General features: G+C 38.6%; 1 protein-coding gene and 1 pseudogene across 1 annotated transcript; both read left to right on the top strand.

The window, feature by feature from the left end:
* Positions 1–2,801: 2,801 nt before the first annotated feature.
* On the top strand, positions 2,802–10,742 carry LOC140932273 (uncharacterized; annotated as a pseudogene).
* Positions 10,197–13,499, top strand: LOC140931096 (sentrin-specific protease-like). Its single transcript, XM_073380845.1, has 9 exons — positions 10,197–10,353; positions 10,680–10,724; positions 10,825–10,920; positions 11,238–11,303; positions 11,422–11,504; positions 11,607–11,682; positions 11,803–11,853; positions 11,948–11,992; positions 12,076–13,499. Exons 3-9 carry the CDS (start codon positions 10,834–10,836, stop codon positions 12,133–12,135), a joined length of 468 nt encoding a protein of 155 aa, XP_073236946.1. The 5' UTR covers positions 10,197–10,353; positions 10,680–10,724; positions 10,825–10,833; the 3' UTR covers positions 12,136–13,499.
* Positions 13,500–24,424: the final 10,925 nt, after the last annotated feature.

Raw genomic sequence — 24,424 nt, 5'->3', positions numbered from 1 at the left:
GGATTCTAGGATTCCACACAGTTGATTGCAGTCTTTTCTAGTGGATTCTGGATTTTTCATCCTTAGTAGGATTCCAGATTCCTTGAGCTGTATTCTGGATTCCAAAACCCAGGATTCCGGATTCCACAAGGAAAAATTTCACGGACTCCGGAATCTGATCTAACTGATCTTATAATCAATAGTGACAACACTCTGGTACTTTGTTACATAATAAAAAGTACATTTTTTGACCTGCAGTTGTTTTTTAGGGAAAGGTTTATTTTGAGATCCGGCTCCAGGAACTGTGTGTATGGTATGTCAACTTACATCTCTTTGCTCTGTTTGATGAGGAATTGGAGGTCACTTCGAGGTTGACCTGTCATCTGGGCCACCTGACGACTGTTTTCTGTAAAATATCTCGTCGAAGAAGCTGATATTGCCTAACATTTTCTATTGCTCTAGGATAGCTAAAAATACCTACATGATCCTTCCATTCACGTACAGTTTTTCGAAGTTCATTTGATAAAATTCCTTTACAATTTTCTGAGGTTCAATTTTCCTGATTTCACTCCTGAAGTAAAGCTATATTTTGAAGAAAAAGGAAACAAAATTTTAGGAATCGAAAATTTGATGGAGAGAGGAATCAGAAAAATTCTAACTTTTGTACATGTAGAGCTTTAAATTTCATCTAAAACTTTCGGGAAAAAACTTTGTCCTTTTGAAAATACCTTCAAGTTGCCCTGAGATGACCGAACAGATACATACTTAAAGGGGCTATGTCACCCCACATGCATGCGCGAGCCACCTTTTCGAATGGAAAAATCTCTGCTTTCCGTACGATTCAACCTGAATGACATGACCGAGTCCGAGTGTCTGTCAGAATTAAGATTTGGAAAAAGAGACATTCCGATGCGATAGCTGTTTTCCATATAAAGTTCGTTTCCTCTATATTAAAGATTTATGATTTGCCTGACCTAAATACGTACAAATAAATTTGTCACTTACGAGTTCGCTCGCTCGGCCTGCACAGCTCAGTGTTGGCTTCGAAGTAAACACAATTCATCATTCAAATTTTCAATCAACATTGCTTGTTAGGAGAAAAAAGAAAGGATACCTGGATTTACGAGGTGACAAACTACAAAGCTCTCGAAAAATCGCTTAAAAACGGGGAGTTATACCTGCCGAAGCTTGTGGATTACAGGACGACGTGATTCTACTGTGTTTGGCGTCGTCGACGACACCACCACGACGAAGTTTGTTAACCGCGCTTGCGCAGTGCACCGTATCTCACTTCCGGTCGTCGTCGACAAAGTCATCGTCGTGATTCTTAAGTTCCCTAATGACGGCTACTCCAAAATGAGTGATGGAATCTTTGATGGAATCTTCCCTATAGTTCAAAGAACCTTTCTATTGAGTTATTTTAGAGGCTGCTGGCTCTTGGATTTTTCTTGTGCTCAAAGTATGTGGACATATAATGAAGCGGCTATCGAGTTGGCGGCGGCCGTTTTTTGTAAACGATTACAAGAGCATCAGGCCATGGGTTTCGTGACGAAACTAAACTCCTGGCGAAGTAAATATTATAAAATTCGGCTAGATTCCTCCTTGTATTTATCTGGGTTCACGGAAAAGATAAACACGACCGTTTGCTCGTCCAGATTGTTGTCAACGGACTTACGGAGGCAGCTTAGTACGAGTTAGATCCTGTAAATGCCATGTTTTTGAACTGTTTGTGTTCGAGCATATTTTTGGAAAATAGCAGAGTTTACTTTCCCTTTTTATCAACGGACTGCTTATAGTGGAGTAGTATACCAATGATGCTTGGTTCTGTTTTTCTCGACGTCGCAGTGATTCGGCACGATCGAACAATTTTGCGCGATAATGTATGTATGTTTCCCTAAGATCAAAACAAAGACTTGATGTCTCTTGTTCTATCAGCATCTAAATTATAAAATCACTAGCGACAGACAAGTCTAATTGTTAATGATTTAAAACAGTCTTGGTCTTTATCTTCGGTCTAGCGTCTTTTGTAGCTCGTTTGTAAAATACAACTTCGATTTATTTTGTTGAATAAGACAATATGTTGTTGTTGAATTTTTGTTTGCGCTCTATTTTATGAATGGCACGCGTTTTTACTTCAAAACTACAAGTAAAATTGTCGTCACAATTTTATTCTTGATCTAGCATAACCCGAGAAGAAACGTTCCGTAAATTCTATCGAAATATCCCTTATCTAAACCCATTTTGCTTGTTAACCTCTCTAAATTCGGAGCCTTGGACGTGACAGAGAACATGGAGAAAGTCACGCGTTAAAAACAATAGAATTTTGACAGTTGATAGTAATTTGCATAACCTCAGAGCGCATGCTCTCCAGCTGACACAGCCTCTTTAAAAGGAAGTCCTTAGATAACAACAGCCGAAACCAGGTTGAGCCTGCGATACCAAAAACGTCATGCGGTCTTGCCCATAGTTTTGTACCAAAATGGCGGGCTTGATGTCGGCCACGGAGAAGGTTTTGTGGGGCTAAGAATGCAGTCTTTCTTCTAGAATTTTTGTCAGCTAGTGCAGAGAATAATTGTAAGGACGCAAGTAAATAAAATTAATTATGTATAATTGTTAATAAAATGAACTGAACATCGTATCCTTGTGTGAGTTCCTTCTCGTAGCCTCGCTCGTTGTTATTTAAGAAATACTACGAGGAATATTTAAATAACAACGACTTGGACCAGGTTTAGAAGGGTAGGGAGGGTGGGTAGAGGTCTACGACAGTTTGTTATGTCTGCGGCTATTCGGTAAAATATGCATATATTCCATGTTAAAAGAAAATGGCGGTAAATTCGAACACATGGAGTGATCTTTTTACCAAGAAGTTCTCGGATTATTCTGGTTATGTCTCAAGCCTTGTTGACGCCATGAGGGTTTTAAAAGCATATGAAGTCGCCACCACTTCGACCTTTACCGTTATTAAGCAAACAAAGGGATTTGGAAGCACTTCTATTACAAGAAATCTTAAAGGTATATATGTCATATATCTATAAATGTACTTTTTAATGAGCATTCTTATTTCAATATCAATGTTTTAATAATGCCTCAAGAATGAGTACTGGGGAACAACTTGATTAATTCACGAAGAATCATTTGGTTGAAAATCACTACTTTTACATTTGTATAACCTGAATTTTTTTTTTTTTTTTTGGGGGGGGGGGGGGGGATCGAGCGACTATGGAAATCGATGGAATATGCATTCCCAGGGGGGGGGGGTACTTTAGGAATTTCTGGGTGGGGATGTGCCGCTGGGACCCTGGAACCCTTAACCTATACCAGAGCTAATTCAGCTAAATTTTGCTAGCCTATACTAGAGTAAACACCCCAAATCTCCCTATCCTAGAGTAGCTGTTTCCCTAGTCTAGAGAAAATCTTCAACCAATTGATCAGTTTCCTGAAAAATGATACCTTATTCTAGACCCAAATGTTCTACCCTATCCTAGAGTAAACTGCTTGAAAACCATACCCTTCACAGCGGCACATACCTATATAGTCCATGTATGGCAGTACCCCCCCCCCCCCCCGTATGTATTGTGCACAGTAGACTGACCCCTACCTGGTCATAAGAGGTTACTCCCTTGCATACACTATAAATTATGCTCTATATGGGCATCTGCCACTTAACAGGATTTGCTTGTTGTCACTCTGACTGCTACAGGGTAAGAAAATCACCCTTATCTCTGAATCAGGGACAATATAGTTTTTTCTACTTTTTTCTCAATCAAGCTTAGGAGCAAAACTCAACTCCCTCTTCGCTTTTAATTATCACTGAGGATTGCAAGGTCCTTTCTGTTAATTTTGTCAGGATCAGCTGCAGAGTTCCAAGGACTCAGCAGCACCCTCCACCCCACCCCCAACTAGGGGGGGGGGGGGGGGGGGCGGTCCTGAATACCCTAATAGTGACCTCTTTGAAAATTAACACCTCTTGATTTTTAAAGAACTAAATCTGGAAAAAAGACACTTTGTTCTAAGCTGTGTGATACTGTGAAACATGAAAACACTTATGCCGTTTTTTATTCTAAGATCATCGTCAGGACCATCACCAGTCTAATTCTTCACATCGGATCTTTTGGAAAGATGTACAACAAACAAAGGGAACAAATCTCAACTTTGATGGCATTCCTTTTGTCATCTTGGGTGCCAAGCTTTTTGAATGTCAAAATGGACCTGATCGCAACAAGGCCTTGAAGGAAAAAAATGCTAAAAAAAAGGTAAGGTAATGGAACTATAGCACTAATGCAAATGAACATAATTTTCTCTGGTTTTGATGAAAGCAGAAGTCTTGTAAATAGGTGGATCAGAAATGTCATTGTAACACCACTCCAAACACTTTTAAACATCTCTCAGTTTTCTCTAATTCTGTTACTGATGCTTTTTTTTTTCAGGCATCTGGAGATCATGATTATTGTGGGAAAAGAAGATACATGGTGCAAAATACTAAGAAGTGCAACTGCACTGCTCAAATACACATGCGGGAAATTATTGTATACCCAACATACAAGGTTTGGGATCAAATTGTAACAGTACAATAACAATAACCATTGTTCCTACAAATTATAATATGAACACTAGAAAACTGGGAATGAGAGCAAATGCTAATGTTTCCATGCATCGAATCAATTGGTGGAAGTTTACAGGCCCAGGGTTCCAGGTCTCCAGAGGTAAACCCCTGCCCAATATACCCCAGCATACTCCTGGAAGAATTGGTATGCTTGTTGTCAAAACTGAGGGGGGAGGGGGTGGGGCTGCACTGCCCCAATTACAATAAATTACATCTAATGACCATGATGGTAGAAATGATAATAGTTGTTACTACCACTTAGACTTCTGTTTTCTGGTGAAACTAATCACCTATGTACTGGAGCAGAGATAACTAATCACTAAGGACTTATTTATGCTTGTCTCTAAAATTTAGATTATGTCATACATCAAGTACTGATTTGGACATCAGTTTTAAAATTCCAAATGGGTTATAGTACCCCTCACTTTATCATGGAATAATTATTAATTGCATAAAAATTTATTTACTCATAACAGATTGAATCAGAGACAAAATCCAGAAAGGAAGAAGCATCAAAAAAGCTCAGGAGCGATTTGCAGCAGGGAAAAGCTGAGGGGGAACATCGCATATACATTTCTCTGCCAAAAACTGATGAACACAAGAACCATCCTTTTGGCCAGGTTTGTGCAGAATTCTGGTTTGTGCAGAGAAATACAACGCTAGTCAGAAAAAAAACAAGATCACACTTTAAAAAATTTAATTTCCCATTAGGCACCCTTCAGCCTTTGACCTCCAGACTTAGAGAAGTTAACAGACAAAAATTCTGGAAATAATTCATTTATTAATAAACGAATATGACATGTTATTAATTCTAGAGAGCTGGATTAATGCAACGCATTGACGACAGAGTTGTGAAGAAAGTGAATGAACTAGTAAAAGATGGTGTCACTAGCGTTGCAGAGATGGAGAGGCATCTAGGCTTCTATGTAAAGAAGGAGCTTTATGATGGTTTACCTCTGCCAGATCCTGGTAACCGCCGTTTTTTCCCAAGTCGTAATGACATATATAACATCATGTACACGGCCTCTATACAGATGCGTCACTCCAAGATTGATCAAGAGGAACTGGCCCATAAGATTGCTCAATGGCAACAAGAATCCCCCCAAGATAAATTCTTTCTGCGACCAAGTACAAAGTCTGCATCAGAAAGTTTTCAGTCAGCACAAGTAGTGTTGGAGGAGGATGACATCATGTGGCAGATGAATGATGCAGATTTACATGCTGACAAACAGTCTACTGATCTGCTGTTTGTTCACCAAACCCACTGGCAGAGAACACTACTCGAAAAATATGGCAATGAAATTTGCCTCCTTGATGCCACCTACAAAACTTCCAGATATGCACTTCCTCTATTCTTTTTGTGCATCAAAACTAATGTCAATTACTGTGTTGTTGGATCATTTGTCATACAGCACGAGACCAGGCGGGCAATTGCTGAAGCACTTGATGTGTTACGTGAGTGGAACCCACAATGGTCGCCAAGATTTTTTATGACCGACTTCAGCGATCCTGAAATTAAAGCAATTGAAGAAGTTTTTAACCGTGAGTTTTAAAAATGCTGCCAAAAATTAATTTGTAACATAACAAACTTGAGATTATCATTAAAATACTTTATTTAATTAGGAAAACAGTTCCACAATAATCACTGAAATTCTGAGAAACTGCTCACCTACCCTATCCCTCCGAAAGTTTTCCCTAAGAGAGTTAGTGAATGGGAATGTTGGGTTAAGGATGGGGTGGGTGAGCAGTTACCCAAAATGGGTCAGCTTTGGTTGAGAATCATCAGCCTGAATCATATACATGTAGTAAGTTGGGTGGGGAAAATAACCTATTCACCTTGCCCTATTATTCATTTTCTACAAATTTTTCCATATCACATCTAGTGTGTGACCTCCTTAATTACAGCCTATGTTTTTGAATGTTAGAATGCACTGTGTACATCAGTGACTTCCATCGCCTCCAAGCCTGGCAACGATGGTTAAACACGTCCAGCCATGGACTAGTACAGGGCAAAGAGGAAGTCCTAGCTTTGTTGAAGAAACTAGCAAAGGCTCCCACAGAAACTGCTTATGAGACAGCATTACAATCTCTAAAAGAAAGTCAATACTGGAAGACCAACAGTGATCTCAGAAACTGGTTTGAAAAAAAGTGGCTTTGTGAGAACAAGGTAAATAAAAGGGCGATCTATTAATTGTTTGATTATGTTACATCTGTGCTGACCAAGGCAAAATTCTTGCACCATTATTTTATGATTTTCATGTAAAAATCCAAGGTACTTATTATATTTTGTTATCAATTTTACCTCAGACTACACTAGAAGGCTTACATATTCTTTTCATATCCTTCTCCTTAATATACCTCACTTATGTACGGTATTTTGTTCCTACTTATTCATAAAGAGATGGGTTTGGGCTTATCGCAAAGATCGATTCAACGGGCAATCAATACCAATAATGGTATTGAAAGACAGAACAGGTCATTCAAGTACGACTTCCTTGCTAAGCAACGTGATACAAGCCTTTCAGGGATGCTCACAGTGCTAGTGACACAGTTTCTACCTTCAAGTTTCCGAAGGTTTGTTTTATGTAACAGTATACTATTTTACTTTCCATCAGTAGATCTATTCTTTCATACATTGCATTTCCCGCATTTCCTTACTGGACAGTAACTGTAGCAGTACTTGACCGCTTGTACTCTATAAGTTAGTGGCTAAGACATTGATGAAGAATGCTGCAAACTGTCTACTAACTTGGTTTGATCTGATTCTGTTATTTTTTCTCATCCTGCATGGCAAAGTTTAACACTGCTCTTAGGCCAATTCTTACACAGGAGTAGAGTTTTTGACAATGATGAGCATTCTTCTGTGTTGGCACCATAACCTACATGTACACATACTGTCAGAAAAACACAAGAGAACAAATGCACATTATTTTCATTTGGTTGAAATGTGATTAAATTTTCCACCATCAAGTACATCTATGACTGTAGGAGGTGCGCAGTTTCCCTGTGTGCCTATCTCTAAATTGCTAGTTTAGATAAGAACCGCTTACAAATACTGGCTGTACAGGACAACTGCAGCTAACAACCAGGCCCACTTAAGGGCAGTTTTATTTACTGAGGTGTATGCTTGTTATTCAGACTTAGCATGCTCAGTCACATGTCATACCAAAAGAAAACAGAATACTTAAATTACCTTGCAGCTATCTATCATTAAATCAACGTTACTCTGGGGAGTTCAAGCAGTATAACCAATCACTTCCACAGTGGCTCCACAACCGCACACGTGCATTTGTTGACCATGTCAGAATGCGTCTGGACAGTTCTCTCAATGTACCCAAAGAAGACATTGAAGTCCTTCCAGATCAAACACCAACCTTTACAATTAAAAGTGAGAATCAAAAGTCAACATACAAAGCCTGCTTTGGAGACGACAACAGCATGCCCTTTTGTACCTGCCCAGACTGGACGGAGCACCACCTACCCTGCAAGCACATGTGTGCCATCTTTCGCAATTTTGCGCCTGAGTACAGCTGGGACTCCCTTTCTTCCCTTTACAGGCTAAGCCCATTTTTTCAACTTGAAAATGAGGAGTCAGTCATGGGAAATAATATATCAATGTCCCAAACTACTAACCATAATATTGAAGAAACTGAATGTGAAGTGGAAGAAAATGAATCTCTAGAGACAACTGTCAATAAAATAACAGAAACAAAGAAGAATACAGCCTTGAATGTGAAGAAGAAAGCCCTCCAATGTAGGGAGCTCCTCACCCAACTTAGAGATTTGACATACCTGTGTGAGAAAGAGGACGCCCTTGAAGATCTGAAGGCTTCACTAACAGCAAGTCTTATTAGCTTTCGCCCCCAAGTTCCATCAGAGAGTGGGCTTTTGTTAGAAAAAAATTGCCAGAGAAAAGTAAAGACCAACAAGAGAGTGTTAACTGCCGTGAAGTATGCCGACCTCCCCCCTCGAAAGAAACTGAGGAAGGCCAAGACAACAAACAACGAAAACCGGAAAAGAAAACTACATCTACCAAAGCTTAGTCAAAGCATGTCAAGCAAGAAAAAAGAGAGAAGAGCGGCGTCTGTACCAAGAAGAACTGCAACTCCGTCGCTCTCACAAAAAACGGCTCAAACCGAGACAATAGATCCAGCTTCATCGGCGCCTCCCTTATTACTACCACAGATGGCTCAGGCCAAGAGAACAGAATCAGCACCTGTATGTCAGCCAAAAATATCAGTATCTCCTTCACTGCCAGGCCAACCTGAGGTACTTGAGGGGGAAGGTACAACACCTGCAGTCCCCATGCCAAAGCAACCTTCATTTCCCACACCACAGATGCATGCAACTCTTGGCAATGATAATCCATTATATTCTGACCTATTGTCATTCCCTTCACTGCTACAGCAATCAACAGAGGGACAGCCATCCCCTGCAGAAAAGAAGTTTGTTCCTGTTAAAGTTGTTCAAGGATCCATGAGCCAGCAGAATGACAAATTCTCTGATAGTAACAGGGGCAAGCAATGCACAAGCAATAGTTTAACCTTCCTGCTTCATTACCTAACAAGTCCTGGTGAAAAACAAAGCAAAGCAACAATTGATGCAGTTCTGAGTGTTGGAGATAAACTACATACAGCTTTAACCAAAGCCCTAAAATGCCCAGGGGAGAGGTTGTCATTTGAAGATGTCTCAAAGGCTGTTAAACTGTTGGGGGAAGGCGACTCCATTCTATTCCCTCAAGGGATACTCAGTGGTGATATCTTCTCCTTGTCAAGCAACCCACCATTTTTACCTCTGAAGGTAGCATTACAAAATGCCCTGCTAAACAACTCAGGCACTTTGCTGAGGTTCCTGGAATTTACATTGGCTGTTTGTAAGCTACCAGATGGTTATTACAATCTGTTTGACCCTCACGCAAGAAATCAGAAGGGGTTTGTGGATGGAAATGGAACTGCAGTGATTATGTCCTTCCCTACAGTAGATTCATTAGTAAACCATGTCAGAACCTTTGTTGGACAAAATGGTTTGGAGACTGCCATTCAAGAGTCAGTGGACAGCTTATCCATGGCTGATCGTTCCTTTGAGTTGCTACCTGTTGTCATATCCAACAAAGATTATGGCCAACCACAAAAAAACAGCTGTTTGTCTAGGATGACCAGTGGAGTATCATCTGAAGAAAAGGAAATTTCTTTTCAAAGGTAAGAAAACAACTCACGACGCATAGTACACTCCATTATATTCAAAAAAGATGAGCTTATGACCAAGGCAATACTCACTTGGACATCAGTGAGAAACATCCATATTAATTTTGATTAAGCATGCTGGTAAACTTGACCCAACTTTTTTGTTTTGTTGAATAATCTTATTATACAGATAGTGATGTTGTTTACATTCCACTTTGGTTGTAGTGAGATGATCCAGCAAGCATGCAGGAAAAGGCCAGGAGGACTCAACATTGGTCAAACAGCAGATAAAAAGGTAAAGAATTGTTATTAATAAGTGAAGAAGGAAATTTCTTTGAAATTTTATTTTGAACATTTTTATTTTCCTGTTCCATTCATTAATATTAATTTGTGTAATACATTATGGGTCATAACCTTTTATTTCACTTTTGAAAATGAAATGCATTACTCCAATGAGTAATATTCTGCTACTTTCAGTCTACAAAATGGGACACCAAAGAAGCAGAAGCAGTACTCAATAAATTCAACATCACGCTCACAAGCCAAGACTTAAATAGACTTCATGATGGGGAAGAGCTTAATGATCAGGTACCCCTTTGAACTTGAAAAAGTAAAAACTGAAACTAAACTTACAACATCATATTATAGGACACATTTCTTTAATTTTGAAGTGTGTAGACCTGAGAATTTTATGTACATAAATAAAATGGAGGCAATGTATGAACAATTGCGCATTAATGAAAAGTCTAACCTCGCTCAAAGTTTACTGTTTCTGTGCAGCCATACATGGCTTCTATATTATCTATGCAACTAAAATTTAAATGAGTACAACCCTAAAAATTGGGCAACGGTGGAAATTCACCTTAACTTTTTTTTATAATAATATTAATTTCAACCTTTTCCTTTGCTTTTAGATTATCAATTTCTACTTAGAACTAATCAATCAGAGATCCAAGGAGGTCAGTCAATTTACATAATAATCAACACTTTCAGTAAGAGTTTGAAACCATAACAAAAATAAAGTAATTAACTACTGCTTGGGTTTTGGTCTCTTTCTAGAAATCAAACATGCCTAAAGTCCTGTGTATGAATACTTTCTTCTATAAAAAGTTGTCTACATGTGGAGCAAAGTGGCTTGCCAAGTGGACAAAGAAGGTATTAATACCCCACTCTAATCACATGATGGTTGATGGTCAATGTGACCATAATAATGTCATCTTGCAAAATCAACCAGACTAATGAAGGCTGAGTGACTCAGTTCAAATGTTAAAATCAGTATAAATTAGTGACATTTCTAGTCAAATCCTTGTAAATTCTCTAATCTATATGGGAAATGCATTGAGCTTTTCTGGTACATGTTACATTTTCAAAGTTTTTATGCTTAGTTCCTTAAGCATTCAATAAGGCCAAATTGGGAACATCTCAAAAAAAAGGACATTATTAACATTACTCTTTTACTGTGTCCTCCATAGATCAACATATTTGAATATGACAAGATCTTCATTCCAGTTCATCTACCTGGTCACTGGGTCCTTGGGGTGTGTACAGAGTAAAGTTTAAATGTCTGAAAACCATGCATTTATCTGATTAAAGCGTCCACTCTGCCTAACTGTACCTTAATTAATATTAACATAAGTTTAACTGTGCTATTATTAGGTGGTGGATTTCGGCTCAAAGGTTATATCTTACTGGGATTCTATGAAGTCATCTGCTAATTGCGCCTTCTACGAGAATCTCAGGTAATTAACAAGTGTTTTGGTGCCTATGTTTCACAGTGATAATTTAGTTTTTGTGCTTTTTAAGACAAACAGTAACAGAAATATTTGCCTCCATCATTGTAGGAGTTTTTTGAAGGAAGAAAGTGTCAAACGAGGAAGAACCTTCCTGGAAGAACAATGGCTCGATCAATATCCACAGGTATCACTGTGCATAAAGCTGTGTCATATTGGTATCATCAGTCTTAAATAAAACTTTTATAAGGTTCAAAAGAACAGATCATGAATCTTGTGGGTAATAATACTTATATATTTTTTCCAGGATATACCAAAACAGGACAATGCCTATGATTGTGGCATGTTTGTTTGCATGGTAAGTTTTGACCACTATGTTGACTGCATTGGAATGACTCAGAAATTAATAGAAGGCCATAATGAAATTAAATTATTATTGTTTACACTTTTAGTTTGCTGAATTCTTGAGCAGAGGGGATCTCCCCACATTTAAACAGGCAAGTATACCTGTATCGTAACACAAACCAAAGGCTTTTGTAAACAAATTATTTTATTTCACCTTTTATATTCTTTTTAACAGGATGACATGCCTTCAATGCGAAGAAAAGTTCACGACCAAATATTGCAAGGTTTCATCTAAGAGTACCAATACTGGTCAAAACATATCACATAATTGGCATACAAAAAAGTGGAAAAAACAATATGGTAACAGTTCTATGGAAACATGCCCTGTATTAAAGGAGCAATATTGACTACTCATTGTATCAAAGAATTGAAGTGGTTGCCAGGTTACTCTTTAGTTTATGTTATCTGTAAAATATGAGACACAGTGTTTCGACACAAGATAGAACACTAGAAAGAGCCTTGACACACAGCAACATATATTCCTGGTCAACTTCAAATTGTTTCATAGATACTTCCATAAAATATTTCCTCATGTGTAATATTAATCCTCCACAAATTATTAAGAATGCATGAATGATAAAATTTTAACCCAATCTCCAAACATGCATGAATCATTGATTGTGTTCGTATTTTTCTTATGATTTAGTAATTAGTTTGAGGAATTATTAACCACAAACGAAAAGAAACTTACGAAGCACAAGTGCTACCTACTTGTCAGTTTAGTTGAGTTTCCTAGTTCAGAAGTCATTAAAAAGGAAAGTAAATAATTATTAACAGAAAATTGTTTCTATTTATATTAATTAAGCTTAATTATTCTTAAATAGTGGTTATTGCATGAGTTTGTTGCAAAGTTAGGTATAATCAAGGTGAAAGTTGCTACATACAGATTAGTCAGTTATCTGCTGCAGATAACTGACTAATCTGTAGGTTGTGCGCGCAATGCATGATTCCCAATAACAATAATATTAATCAATTTAGGTTCCTTGCAACGATATGTTTGGCGTTATTTTCTTCAAATCAATGTATAATAAAACAATATTATTATTATATTATTATTCCGGATATCTCAAAAACCTCATGCAATGATATTGTTTATTAAGTGTGGGTTCAGCCAATGACAAGAAAGATATTAAATACAATGTACCAAACAAAGAATTTCATGTCTTTATGCATTTAGTTGTATGCCTATATCTTGACTAAGAGGCTTCAAGTTGATAAAAACGTATTGTGACTTTTTCTCAAATATTTTGATGTGATACCCCTTTGTTTTTCAAACCTGGTTCAGGTCGTTGTTAATCGTATAACAACGACCTGAACCAGGTTCACTCATTTTGTCAAATATTTCGACTTTGAAGCAAATATCATTATTACAGCAAAGTCATGAATGGATCAGGAAAAAAACTCCTTTTATTCGTTGAATAGACTCACCTTTTTTAATCTTGTACATGCATGTGCAACTTCACAGCTCTGCAACACTAGCGCGGCAAAACGGTTCCTCTGAGTGCCATTTTGGTACAAAACTATGGACAAGACCGCATGACGTTTTTGGTATCGCAGGCTCAACCCGGTTTCGGTCGTTGTTATCTAAGGACTTCCTCTTTAAAAAGGCCGCTCAAAATGCATTTCATGAACTTTCTGGACTGAGCCTAAAACGTGTTTTCAGCCATGCCATGTTGGAAGGCGCTTCATGCATTGCCACTGCTAATAAGCCCTAATATAACGGAAGTATCACCGACTATCAGAGTAGTTCACCACGGAAGTGATTCGCATCACATTTATGTTTTTTTTTTCAGTGTAGAGGGAAAACACCCGGGGTTCATATACCGCTGTAGTCAGGTGCCGCCTTAATGGGTAGGGTTTTTGCATGACCGGAACGTGACCGGAAATGTCGTGACACTCATTTAAACCGGATGTGACTCTTTTAGGCTGTGTTTACACTCTACATTTGTACAGTGTTTATACGGGCTTAAATAACTAAGGTAAATCTGTCATCAATCACAATCTAATCGAATTGGCAACAAATTCTAAATCCACGCATAAAATGCTCACGTAAGAGAAGCTGTGGCTCTTGTAGTCCTCGCGTTTTATTTTCTTGTTCTTGATCAGCAAATCGAGATTGCAGCAGCTCTTACTTTTGCAGCACCTAAAGAGGTCGAGGAGAAAGCGATTAATTCTGCTACAAATTGTCCTTCGCAAGACAAGGCGCGTTAGACGTGCGTGGTCGTGGCCGAGAAACCAATTCTGCTATACTATGGTGTTAACTTTACCTTTCCGGTTGGTCGCATTCGTAAAGATTTGTGTCTTTGTTTTTTGCCATAACTTCTTCGTAGATCGAAACCAAACGTGGAAATCTGGTCGAAAACGTGATCGAATGAGACTGACGCAATCCCGACACCACAGGATGTGAAATTCTATGCGACCGCAAGCGGATGTATCTGTCATCCAAACCTTGGTTACCGACCTTAACCATGCCTGCTCGCAGGGTAAACCGAACGTTTACCTTAGTTAACTTTCTATTGTCTTGAGCGGTGTTTACCAGGGTATCAGTTGGCGTTTACACGCGCAAAATATTTACCTATGTGCGGTGAGTTAACTCCAATACCTCGGTAGCACGCTCAAGTCTGAACACGGCATTAGTATCGTATTAGTGTTATCCTTTTTTGATTGACATTTGAAATCGGAGTAGCTGAAAAAGAGAGTACAGTCAACTCTCTCTAAGACGGACACCTTTGGGACCGGCATTAGCTGTCCGTCCTAGAGAGATGTCCGTCTTATAGAAAGTCAAATAAAAGGAGTAAAGAAAGGCAGGGACCAACTCTAGGTGTCCGTTTTACAGAGGTGTCCGTTAAGAGAGAGTCGACTGTAGTGCAAATTTACCTTTTGTTGAGATCTGTCGGAGAGGCAAAGTACGAACGGATGGTGATTTAAATAAAAGAAAGATTTATGATTTATGCGAGTTATTTTGTGCCCCACAAGTTCGGTACATGCACCGTTTTGGTCTGAAAACGGGTATAGTTTTTGCCCAGTTTGGTCTTGATCAGAGTCTGAAATCGGGAATGGTTTGAGAAAGGAGCTACGGTTGTGTATCAATGTGTTCGTCGTTTCAATTCGCAGATGAATAAGAAGGAAAGCGTAATATGCGAATTCGAAATGGATGTTAATAATTCTTTTTGTCGTGGTTTTAATCTCAGCAATGATGACATAATTTTTGTTTTATGTAGAATGTAATGTTGCATTTTCTGACCACCTCCTGGTCAGAATGGGTATGAATGGTCTGACAACGGGTGTTGAAAGTGACATTTTTGGTCTAACATAAGGTCAGGATTCGTAGACCCCGCCAAGAATTCCCAGGGGAGCAACTTTCACGTTGATAAATAAAAGAGTTTCCTAGAGTATAATCACAGGACCTACTTCGGAAAGAAGTCTATTGTGACGATTATATCTTCATTTGAAATTATTTGAATTGCTTGAATGTAATGTTACGTGACAAGTGATTATTTTGGTGTGATTTAGGAATTGCGTAACACGAAGAGTTCAGAATAAATTGAATTTCTAAATTGACTTCACCGTTTTCCTTTAAATATTTAAGATTAATTAAAATATATATTTTTTTAAATTTGTGTTCTGTTGTTTAGTTCCGAAAGGGGCAATACTCTTGTCCTTTTTTGTGTTTTCCGTGGCTGTCAACACGAAATACGTAACGACTAGGAAATTTCAATGTTTCCCTTGCGCAATACTACTCGTGCGTATCATTTTGAATTACAGATGAAAAAGTGAATCAGCGTATGCACCGTCGTATCAATGGCTTCACTATTAACAGCTGTTTTTAACGCGACTGTTGGATTGCTTGTGGAAAAAGGCCGCGATGCTGCTGCCGAAAAGCTAAAGCAAGGAGATATTACTGATCAAAAGTTGCGTGATGTGATTGTTCGAGAAATCCATGATGTCAAATCGAAGTTGGATGGCCTGGCAAGGAAAGATCTCCTGGCGGCAATCGACTTCTTTGAAGAAGGAATTACTTTATTGTATGATCTGCCTCAATTGGAATACTCACCAGGGTACGATGTTGAAGATAATGTGGTTTCTCTACCTCAGGCAATGTCCAACTTGAAACTGACCCAAAGCATGGATGAAGCCTCAACATCAAATCTTTCTAGAGCCAAGAAAAGGTTCGAAGATTCTCGTAGGAAAGCAACAGAAGCGTTTAATGACGAAGCATTAAAACCTTCCGACCGCATCGCGGCAATGGGATACCGAGTTATGGCTACGGTGCTGGAAACAGTAGACAATCCTACAGCCGCTTTATCAGCTTGCAGATTGTGCATTGAAAGATTGCACTCACTACCAGCGGTTCAAAATTGTTTTTCCGTCGAACTTAAGAAGGGTCTTCGTGGCTGGTTCAGCAAAGATGAACGCAGAGAAATCATTACAGCTATATGTCGTGTAAATCGCGTCATCTATGATGTAACGTGTATCGTTTATGGTTTTGGCAACAAAGAATTACAAGACATCACACAAACCTGGCCTTGTATTGATATTGACAACGGAAGTACGAATGTTAATCCAATGATTGACGAAAGGGTTGCTAATACTCTACGAAAGCGAGGAATGAACCACTTCTCCGCGCGCTGGTCATTTGGTCAGGAAGGGGAAGAGAAACAGAGGCTGAAGCAGCCTGGTGGAGTGGCAACAAACACGCAGGGGGGCTTTATTGTTACCGACTATAACGATCGTAACGTAAAGGCGTTTGACAGTACTGGAAAGTTTTTATACTCATTCTACCCCGGGGCTAACGAGAAGGCAAAAGATTACAAAGATGGATTAATTCATGATGTGGCGACTGACAAGAAAGACAATATCTACGTTCTCCTGACACTCAAGATGCCTGGAGCTGACGAAGAAAAGTCTTTTGTATACTTAAAAACGTCGGATCAATTTCTTCCTCTCAGGGGTGGGTTCAGGTCATGGTCTTTTGGATGTTCTTCACTCGCAATAAGCGACAACGACAAAGTGCTGGTACGCGGAGGGATGATTGGCGGGCACTACGTGGTTGACGTGTATGAGAAAGACGGTCAGTTTGTTAATCGTTTTGGAGAAGGCATCTTGAAAGGCGCTTCATCCATTGCCGCTGCTAATGACGGATGTATCATAGTAGCGGACCACGAGGGTGATTCGCATCATGTTTACACCTTTAGTGAAGAGGGGAAACGGCTTTCTAAGTTCACTGTGCAAAAATCGTACCACTACCCTCAAACGACGTTCCATCAAGCGAGTGAACATTTCGTTGTAGCTGGTATTGAAAGAGGAGCAGAACGTCGCCTGCAAATCATGATTTACACCAAAAATGGCGAAATTGTGCGGAGCATTGAGCACAACGAAATTGATGTAGTTTACTTACGAGGTATTGCAGTTAGTGCGGATGGTCGCATAGCTGTGGTGTATAAACAAGCAAGCGAGTTCAAGATACTTGTGGTATGAATTGATATAAACTAGGGCGCTTACCATGCATTCGTCAGAGCTGGCCGACCAGACCAATGCAGTTGTAAAGATATATATCAGTACTAGCTTATTATAGGAAATTAACGCGAATTTCGAAAATTCGTATTATTTCAGGTCGCGTTAATTTTTTTAAACGTTAATTTCCATTATTTTCGCCCCAAACTCTCGTCGATTTACATTTGACATTCTTGACACTTTGGAAAAAGTGGTATTTTATGAGGGTGAACACCCGTCAGTATCGGTGAAATTGTGAAGCAGATCCCTCGAAGAGACCAGATTTCTTTGCTTGACTCCCTCCCTACGTTTGGGGAAAGTACCAAGAACAAAGTCTCAATTACGGATTGCAAGTTATTAACTTTGTTCCTTTTGTCTCAACAAGTTTGGTTTCTTAGTTGTGAACGTCGCGTTAATTTCCTTCATTTCAAAATGGTATCCTCTCTTTCGCGTTAATTTCCTTTGTTGTTGTTTTACATTAAATTCGCGGTAATTTAAGTTCCAATTCCTTAATTTCATGAAGCGGTAATTTCCTATAATAAGGTATTCAGTCATATGATACGTGGTATACACCGAAATGACAGTTTTAGTGAAAATTTCGAGAAAAGACTTATCTTTCATTCTGAAAATCACCGGTCCGGCCGGCACCGGTGTTCTGACTTTTGGTAAGCACCCTCAGACTTGTCTAGAGTAGCTGTAGTAAGCATAGAACAGACGTCAGGCGAGAAGAGGGGCCACCAACTGGATCCAGCGGAGCTGAGTTTTAAAACATAAATTATTTTTTTAACGTTTTATCCCCCCAGAATGCAGAATCCAGGACTGTCTTGGATTCCCTTGCGTTAAAAACATAATTAATAATGGAATTCACACCATGGGTTATCCGGGTTTTTTGTCAATGGAACTTGGATTAAGGATCCCAATCGTTGGGATTCCAGATTCCTTGACCTGTATTTCGGATTCAAAAAACCAGTGTTCCGAATTCCACAAGCAAAATTTTTCGAATTCCTGATTCTTCAGGCAAAAATTTCCTGTTTCCCTTACGTGGGGCGAGTTTTGCCCTGTAAAATTTGTATGTGTAATCAAATGGTGACGAGTGAAATTAGGAAATAATTTCACGCGCGTTTTAAAGGCTCGGGAAATTATTAGGATTTGGACAAAACGCAAGTGAAATTATTCCCTAATTTCACAAGTATACCATTTGATTACCTATTAATATCATGGGTGACAAATTACGTTAGCAATCTTGGATTTTTTTATCCTATCGTCTGTTATGCGCATATGAAAATATTTCCATTGTATATGCGCAACATAAGTTTTCTATTTATTATTTATTATTATTAGTTAATCCTCCATTTTAGATTAGCCGCAATAAGGCTGCATAATTTCGGTCTTATTTCCCTGCCTTTACGTGCTTCCACCAAGATAAGTTGAAACGAACAATAATCCTCTATGTCGTATATTGTAATTGATTTCATTTTTTTGAAATTTATATTTGTTCAAAAGTAAAATTAAAATTTCTTGACTTGTGCTCGCACAGCGTGACCAGCGCATACGTTACCCACAAGCAATGTTTTCCACAAACCCAAAAATTGTGAAAAGTGTTAAGCTAAAAAGGATGGCCAGTCGATTAACTTTAGTTTATGAATTTCGCAAAAAAAAAAAAGAGAAAGAAAAAAGTGATTTTGCGCCCCCTGATAACTGTTACTTAATCGGTCATGACATTCGTTTGGCTCGAGAGCTAAAAAGCACTTCATAGAACGTGACCTTTATTTTTGACCAGCTGCTGGTAAAGGGTTAGGTGAGTCGTCATTTTTTATTATTTCCCTGCCCGACCCGAACTCAGTTTTGGTTCTAATTCCAACATAAACAGGCTCACCGAATAACAAACACGGACGGAAATTAAAATTAAGAAATGAAAGGCCATCTTATCTTCCCTTAAAACATTTAAATTTTTTGATTGCTGCAACTGTGTTAAAAAATATACCATATACTATTAGAGGTCGATGGTGACTGATACTGTGCCCACAATGCGTGTTATAATTATTCTTTACAGGCAGGCCTATATAACATGACAGTTTCTGCAAAAATACTTAAGGATTTATGACTCCTTATATAGGTTTCACGGAAAACTCCTTGAAGTGGATCCTCAAATTAAAGGAGCTTTGATACTTGTAAGATTCTGGTAAAATAATTTTTAGGACGTAAGAAGATCTTAGCAAGATTTTTTAAAGGATCCTGGACAATTTATTGAGGATCAATATCCTACAGTAGCCAACTTCTTTGAAAGATCCTTGGAGGCATCCTTTCATCCTTTAGAGCCCTCATGAATCTTGAAGGTTCTTAGCTACAGAACTGAGTAGTTTGAGAGATTCTCGAGGGCATAATTTTAAGCATCCTTGAAAAACACTCATTGAATCTTCAAGAATCTCAAGAAATTTTGCTAATGGACATCTTTTGTTAATGGGAACCTTTGAATAGGCCTGGAGACCACTCTTATGGTCATCAGTTGGACAACTTTCACTACATTTGTCAGTTAATTGTCATCTTTGAGGACTGCGCTATTAAAGGTTGTCTTAATTCGTGGACACCTTTGAATGCGTCTTACTCTTGAGGCAGCTGCTGTCTTTATGATATACATTACGGTATATATTTACGGTAATCAGTGAACTTCCGTTCTTCTTTCTTTTTTTTTTTGTAGTACTTAATATCGAATAAATACCAGTTACATTACTCGAAGGATAATTGTACCGGCAAACACAAGTCGCACACTCATTAAAGATGGCTTCTGGAGAAGCCCAACTAGCGGATATGTTGGTCAAGTCAAACAGTACTGAGATAATCGTGCTAGAATCATGTCTTTATGCGCTTATTTTATCAGCGTTACTTTTTGGAAATTTAATTACTCTGTTAGTCCTTGTTTTGAACCGTCGAACGCGAACAGTTCCTAACATGTTTGTGGCATCGCTCGCTATAACAGACTTGAGTGTGGGAATTTTTGCAAGTATTTTATCGTTTTATTCGGGAATAACTTCCCATTGGTGTTTTGGAGACGAAATGTGCCAGTTCCAGGGTTTTATATCGGTAACTTTTGCATTGGCCTCGATTCACACAATGGCATTGATGGCGGTGAATAGATATTTTCGAGTCGTCAAACCAGCAAAATATCGACAGCTCTTCACCAAGAAAAAAACGATGATCATGATTGTGACCGTATGGATTTATTCTATGTGCTCTCCTTTGTATTACATCCTCAGTGGGCAAAAAATGGTGTACCATCCTTTCAAGTATTTCTGTATTCTTCAACAGTTTGAAGGTAACAGATTATTTGAAGCCATTAAATCGGTAGTTTACATAGGTATTCCAAGCTTCGTAATATTTTTTTCCTAGAGCAGAATCTTCCAGACAGTTCGTAACCATAACCTCAATTTCAGCCCCTCTAATGGTACAAGGAGCTCTGTGAACGTGGAGGAAATTAAAGTAACTCATACGTTGTTCGTGATCGTAGTTTGTTTTCATATTTGTTGGCTTCCTATTCTTGCCATTGATTTAGTCGATATAATTCACGGGAGATGGATTTCTCCTCGCGAGGTTTACCTTGCATATAGCTTCTTGGGCACTATAAGCAGCGCGGTGAATCCCATTATATTAGTTTTAATTAACAGAAAGTTTCGGAGAGAATATTTGAAGGTGCTTCGTTGCAGCTACTGCCTCAATCAAAGAGTCGCACCCATTGTTATTATTGGATAAAAGGCTGGACGCACACCTGGGTGATATTAAGAAAAACTTTCGGAAGAAATACTTGAAGGTGATTCGTTGCAGATACTACCGTTAGCAAAGAGTCGCACCAATCTCTATTATAAGGTTACTGCTGACTGCTGGGCACACAGTCGAATGAAATTAACAGAACCTTTCGGTCGTGTAATACTGTTTTGACAACTGCCAATTGACCACAACATGGATGTGCTTGGATGTGCAATACAAATATTAGCCAGAAAGTGTGAAATTTCACATTGGTTTCCCTGTGGTGAGGACAGATGTACGGTCATGTGACTACCAAGATTTCTCGGATGAATAGATAACCAAACTTTCCTAGCTATGAGGCTTGGCGTGCAACTCCTCTATTAAGGAAAAGATGGTACATTACCCTCATATACGATTCGCCACTTGCACACCTCCCATAATGCACCTTGTTTGCTCCCCAAAATTTTGCATAAGCATTGTCTTCAGTTTCTCTTGGGACAACTGTAATACCCAGGAAAAATTAAAAACAAAGGTTCTGTAAAATTTTGGCGGGAAAACAAGGTGTATTGTGAGAGATTTGTAAACGGCGAACAAATCCTGTGCCAGTCATCTGTACTTAATAATTAAAATTTATACTGAGTAAATAAATCTGGCGACTAACAGAGTCAACCCGTTTAAAGGTTATATTATATTATAATTAATTAACGTACCTCTCAAAAAATGGTAACCTACATTTTTCGGTTTTGGTGGGTTTCGTTTCGTCAGCAAGATGAGATATTTAAAAAATAAATATTGTTTGTGTCAGTCTTATAGCAGTTAAGGAAAAAAATAAGGGGACACAAAAGATCACGGCTAAGGTTGTTAAAAATATTAGAGACCCTTACAGATTCGAGGACGAAAAGGAGATTTGACTTGAAGGTTTTTCGCGTTTTCTCAAAAAATAGACATCCCTGAAGTTTCATTGTACTTTTTGTTTGTTTGTTTGTTTGTTTTTTTTAATAAAAGTAATTAGCACAATTACCTTTATTGAAGGAGGTTAAGCGTTCTCCCGGTCGCAAAATGATAATCTCGTAGTAGAGCGACAACAACTACCACGTTATCCCGCCAAAATGACGCTGACTCACGCGCGAGGACTACTTAGTATTGAGAAAATCTCGTACGCGTAGTCGTCCTCTTCTTGGAATGTAAAGATCTCTATTGATAACGGCTCGGTGCTCACGATTACTAAAAATTCTAAGCAGCTGTTTTCGATGCAAGGATTGCGTAATTAAACTTGCAGTATGCCTGTTCTTTAGCGGTTTTTAGGACCTATTCACACAACACTTCATCTTAACAACTTCAATTAATAGAGACTGTTGAATTAATATAATACATAGATTTAGCTAGGGCTAAAAGCGAAGCTCCCGATTATATTTCCACTTGGCTCAAACAAAATGTAAAATCGTGTAATGCTAAGCGGCGAAGGCAACGAGAACGGTGAAAAAACAAAAATAGGTCTAATTAGCAAAAAAGCAACTTTGCACGAGTAGCACACTTTCTTTGTACATTTCTTTGCTGTTGTTTTGTACGACTACAATGTGAAACTTCCAGAAGCTTGCTGGTTACACGTTTTATGGAGGAAATGTCGTACGTGTTCTTGTTCACTTTTTTCCTCTGTCGCTCATTTTCACCCAGGTGGCCGCTAGCATTTCTCATTTTCTCACCGCCGCTACAAAATTTCATGCTGTTCCTCCAACAAAAAATGCCTCCTTTGTTTTTTCTATCTCGCTCTAGCTCTTTTTCTCGTTGAGCTTCGCTGGCCTGTCGCCTTATTTTCTCTTTTTCTCTGTCTTTCTCTTCCTCTATTTTCCAAATTTGTGGACATGACAGTTAATCTAAACTTGACACTTTAGACAACAGGATACAGTTTAGTTGTCTCTGCTTCACATGACGCGGACAGCCGTACGCTTTCCCGCCAAAATAACCTGACATTTGGCATCGGCTTACATGAAGTGGGTGTACGGACGGTCAGCGTTCGTACGCTACGTCATAACCAAATTTTCTTACTTTTATAGGTTACCAATTTATCTTAGCAATGGGGCTCCGCCACGCGCACTTCGCCCGCTAGCATGGAGCTCCGCTATGAATTCAATTGAATTGATCTGTTCCAAATGTCTGTGGGAAACTCTGCTTTTTGCAGCATCTTCTGACTTTGACATCGATATGTGTTCGAAATATGAAAATAGTATCGTAAAAATAATTATGCAAACATTCATTGTTCTGATCCTCATGTACTCACTGAAAGGAAGCAAGATTCTAGGAACGTGCTTAAAGTTTATTTGAATATAAACAGTATTCAAAATAAAATCGAAGAGCTAAAGGAACTATTCCGATCTTTTGAAAGCTCAAGTTTTGTTCCTGTCTAGACAAAGATTTCTAATTCCTACACTAACGATCAATTCAGAATTGAAGAATACCAATTAAATATTTCGAAAAGATCGTTTTGAAGATGGCGGTGGCCTGTAGGCTTACATCTCATGTGCATTAGGGTCGAAAAAGTTCAAGTTGCCCAAGGCATTCAAAACTATCGAAGTTCTGGCATGGGAAATGAACATTGCAGGCAAAGAACTCCTAATTCTAGGCATTAATAGAACTCCAAAAGCAAACAGTGAAGATAACTTTCTCAAGCTAGATTTGTTTATGTGGTCACCCCCGTTAAAGCATCATGTTGTCGTCGTGGGTGATTTGAACCTTGAAAGTATGCGCTTGGACAAAAGAGAGGGAAAATTGTTGATTGATCTGGAGGAAATCTACAATTTCAAAAGTCTATAGGCCTATATATACGCGGGTTACACCAACCACGCAAACACTTATCGAGGTTTTGCTGTCTAATAAACCTGATTATTTCAGACCAAGCGGAATAATAAATGCTAGTTTAAGTGATCAATTATTGATTCATGGTATTATGTACAGCAAAATGACAAGGATCAGGAAACTGGTACCAGAGAAGACCAAGCGTCTTTTTAAATCTCTTATCCTTCTTGGGTTAAACTATTGTTCAATTGTATGGTTATTCATAAGAGCATTCGACAAGCGCAAATTGAAACAAATTAATGCCACACCTGATGCAAGAAAATGCTTGCGAGCAGCATTTAATGACAATACATTAACACAGGAAGAACGCTTTCATTTTGGTGTCTTTAGTGAAAAATTAAAGCTCACCAAAAGTTCTGTTCCATCTTTAATTACCTTTAATTGTGACATTAAATTTCCGAAAGGTTTTCTGTCCCTTTCGTTTACCTTTAATTGAC

The sequence above is a fragment of the Porites lutea genome, chromosome 3 (assembly GCF_958299795.1).
Source record: "Porites lutea chromosome 3, jaPorLute2.1, whole genome shotgun sequence".
NCBI classification, from domain to species: Eukaryota; Metazoa; Cnidaria; class Anthozoa; order Scleractinia; family Poritidae; genus Porites; species Porites lutea.
Note: the sequence above shows the minus strand (reverse complement) of the source record. Positions and strands in the feature narration are given on the sequence as shown.

Bases quoted from the DNA above. Each gene is read 5' to 3' on its own strand.
- LOC140931096 (XM_073380845.1), top strand. From the start codon at position 10,834: ATGCCTAAAGTCCTGTGTATGAATACTTTCTTCTATAAAAAGTTGTCT. The intron at 10,921-11,237 runs GTATTAATACCC...TGTCCTCCATAG, and splicing joins TTGCCAAGTGGACAAAGAAG to ATCAACATATTTGAATATGA. The intron at 11,683-11,802 runs GTATCACTGTGC...TATTTTTTCCAG, and splicing joins GGCTCGATCAATATCCACAG to GATATACCAAAACAGGACAA.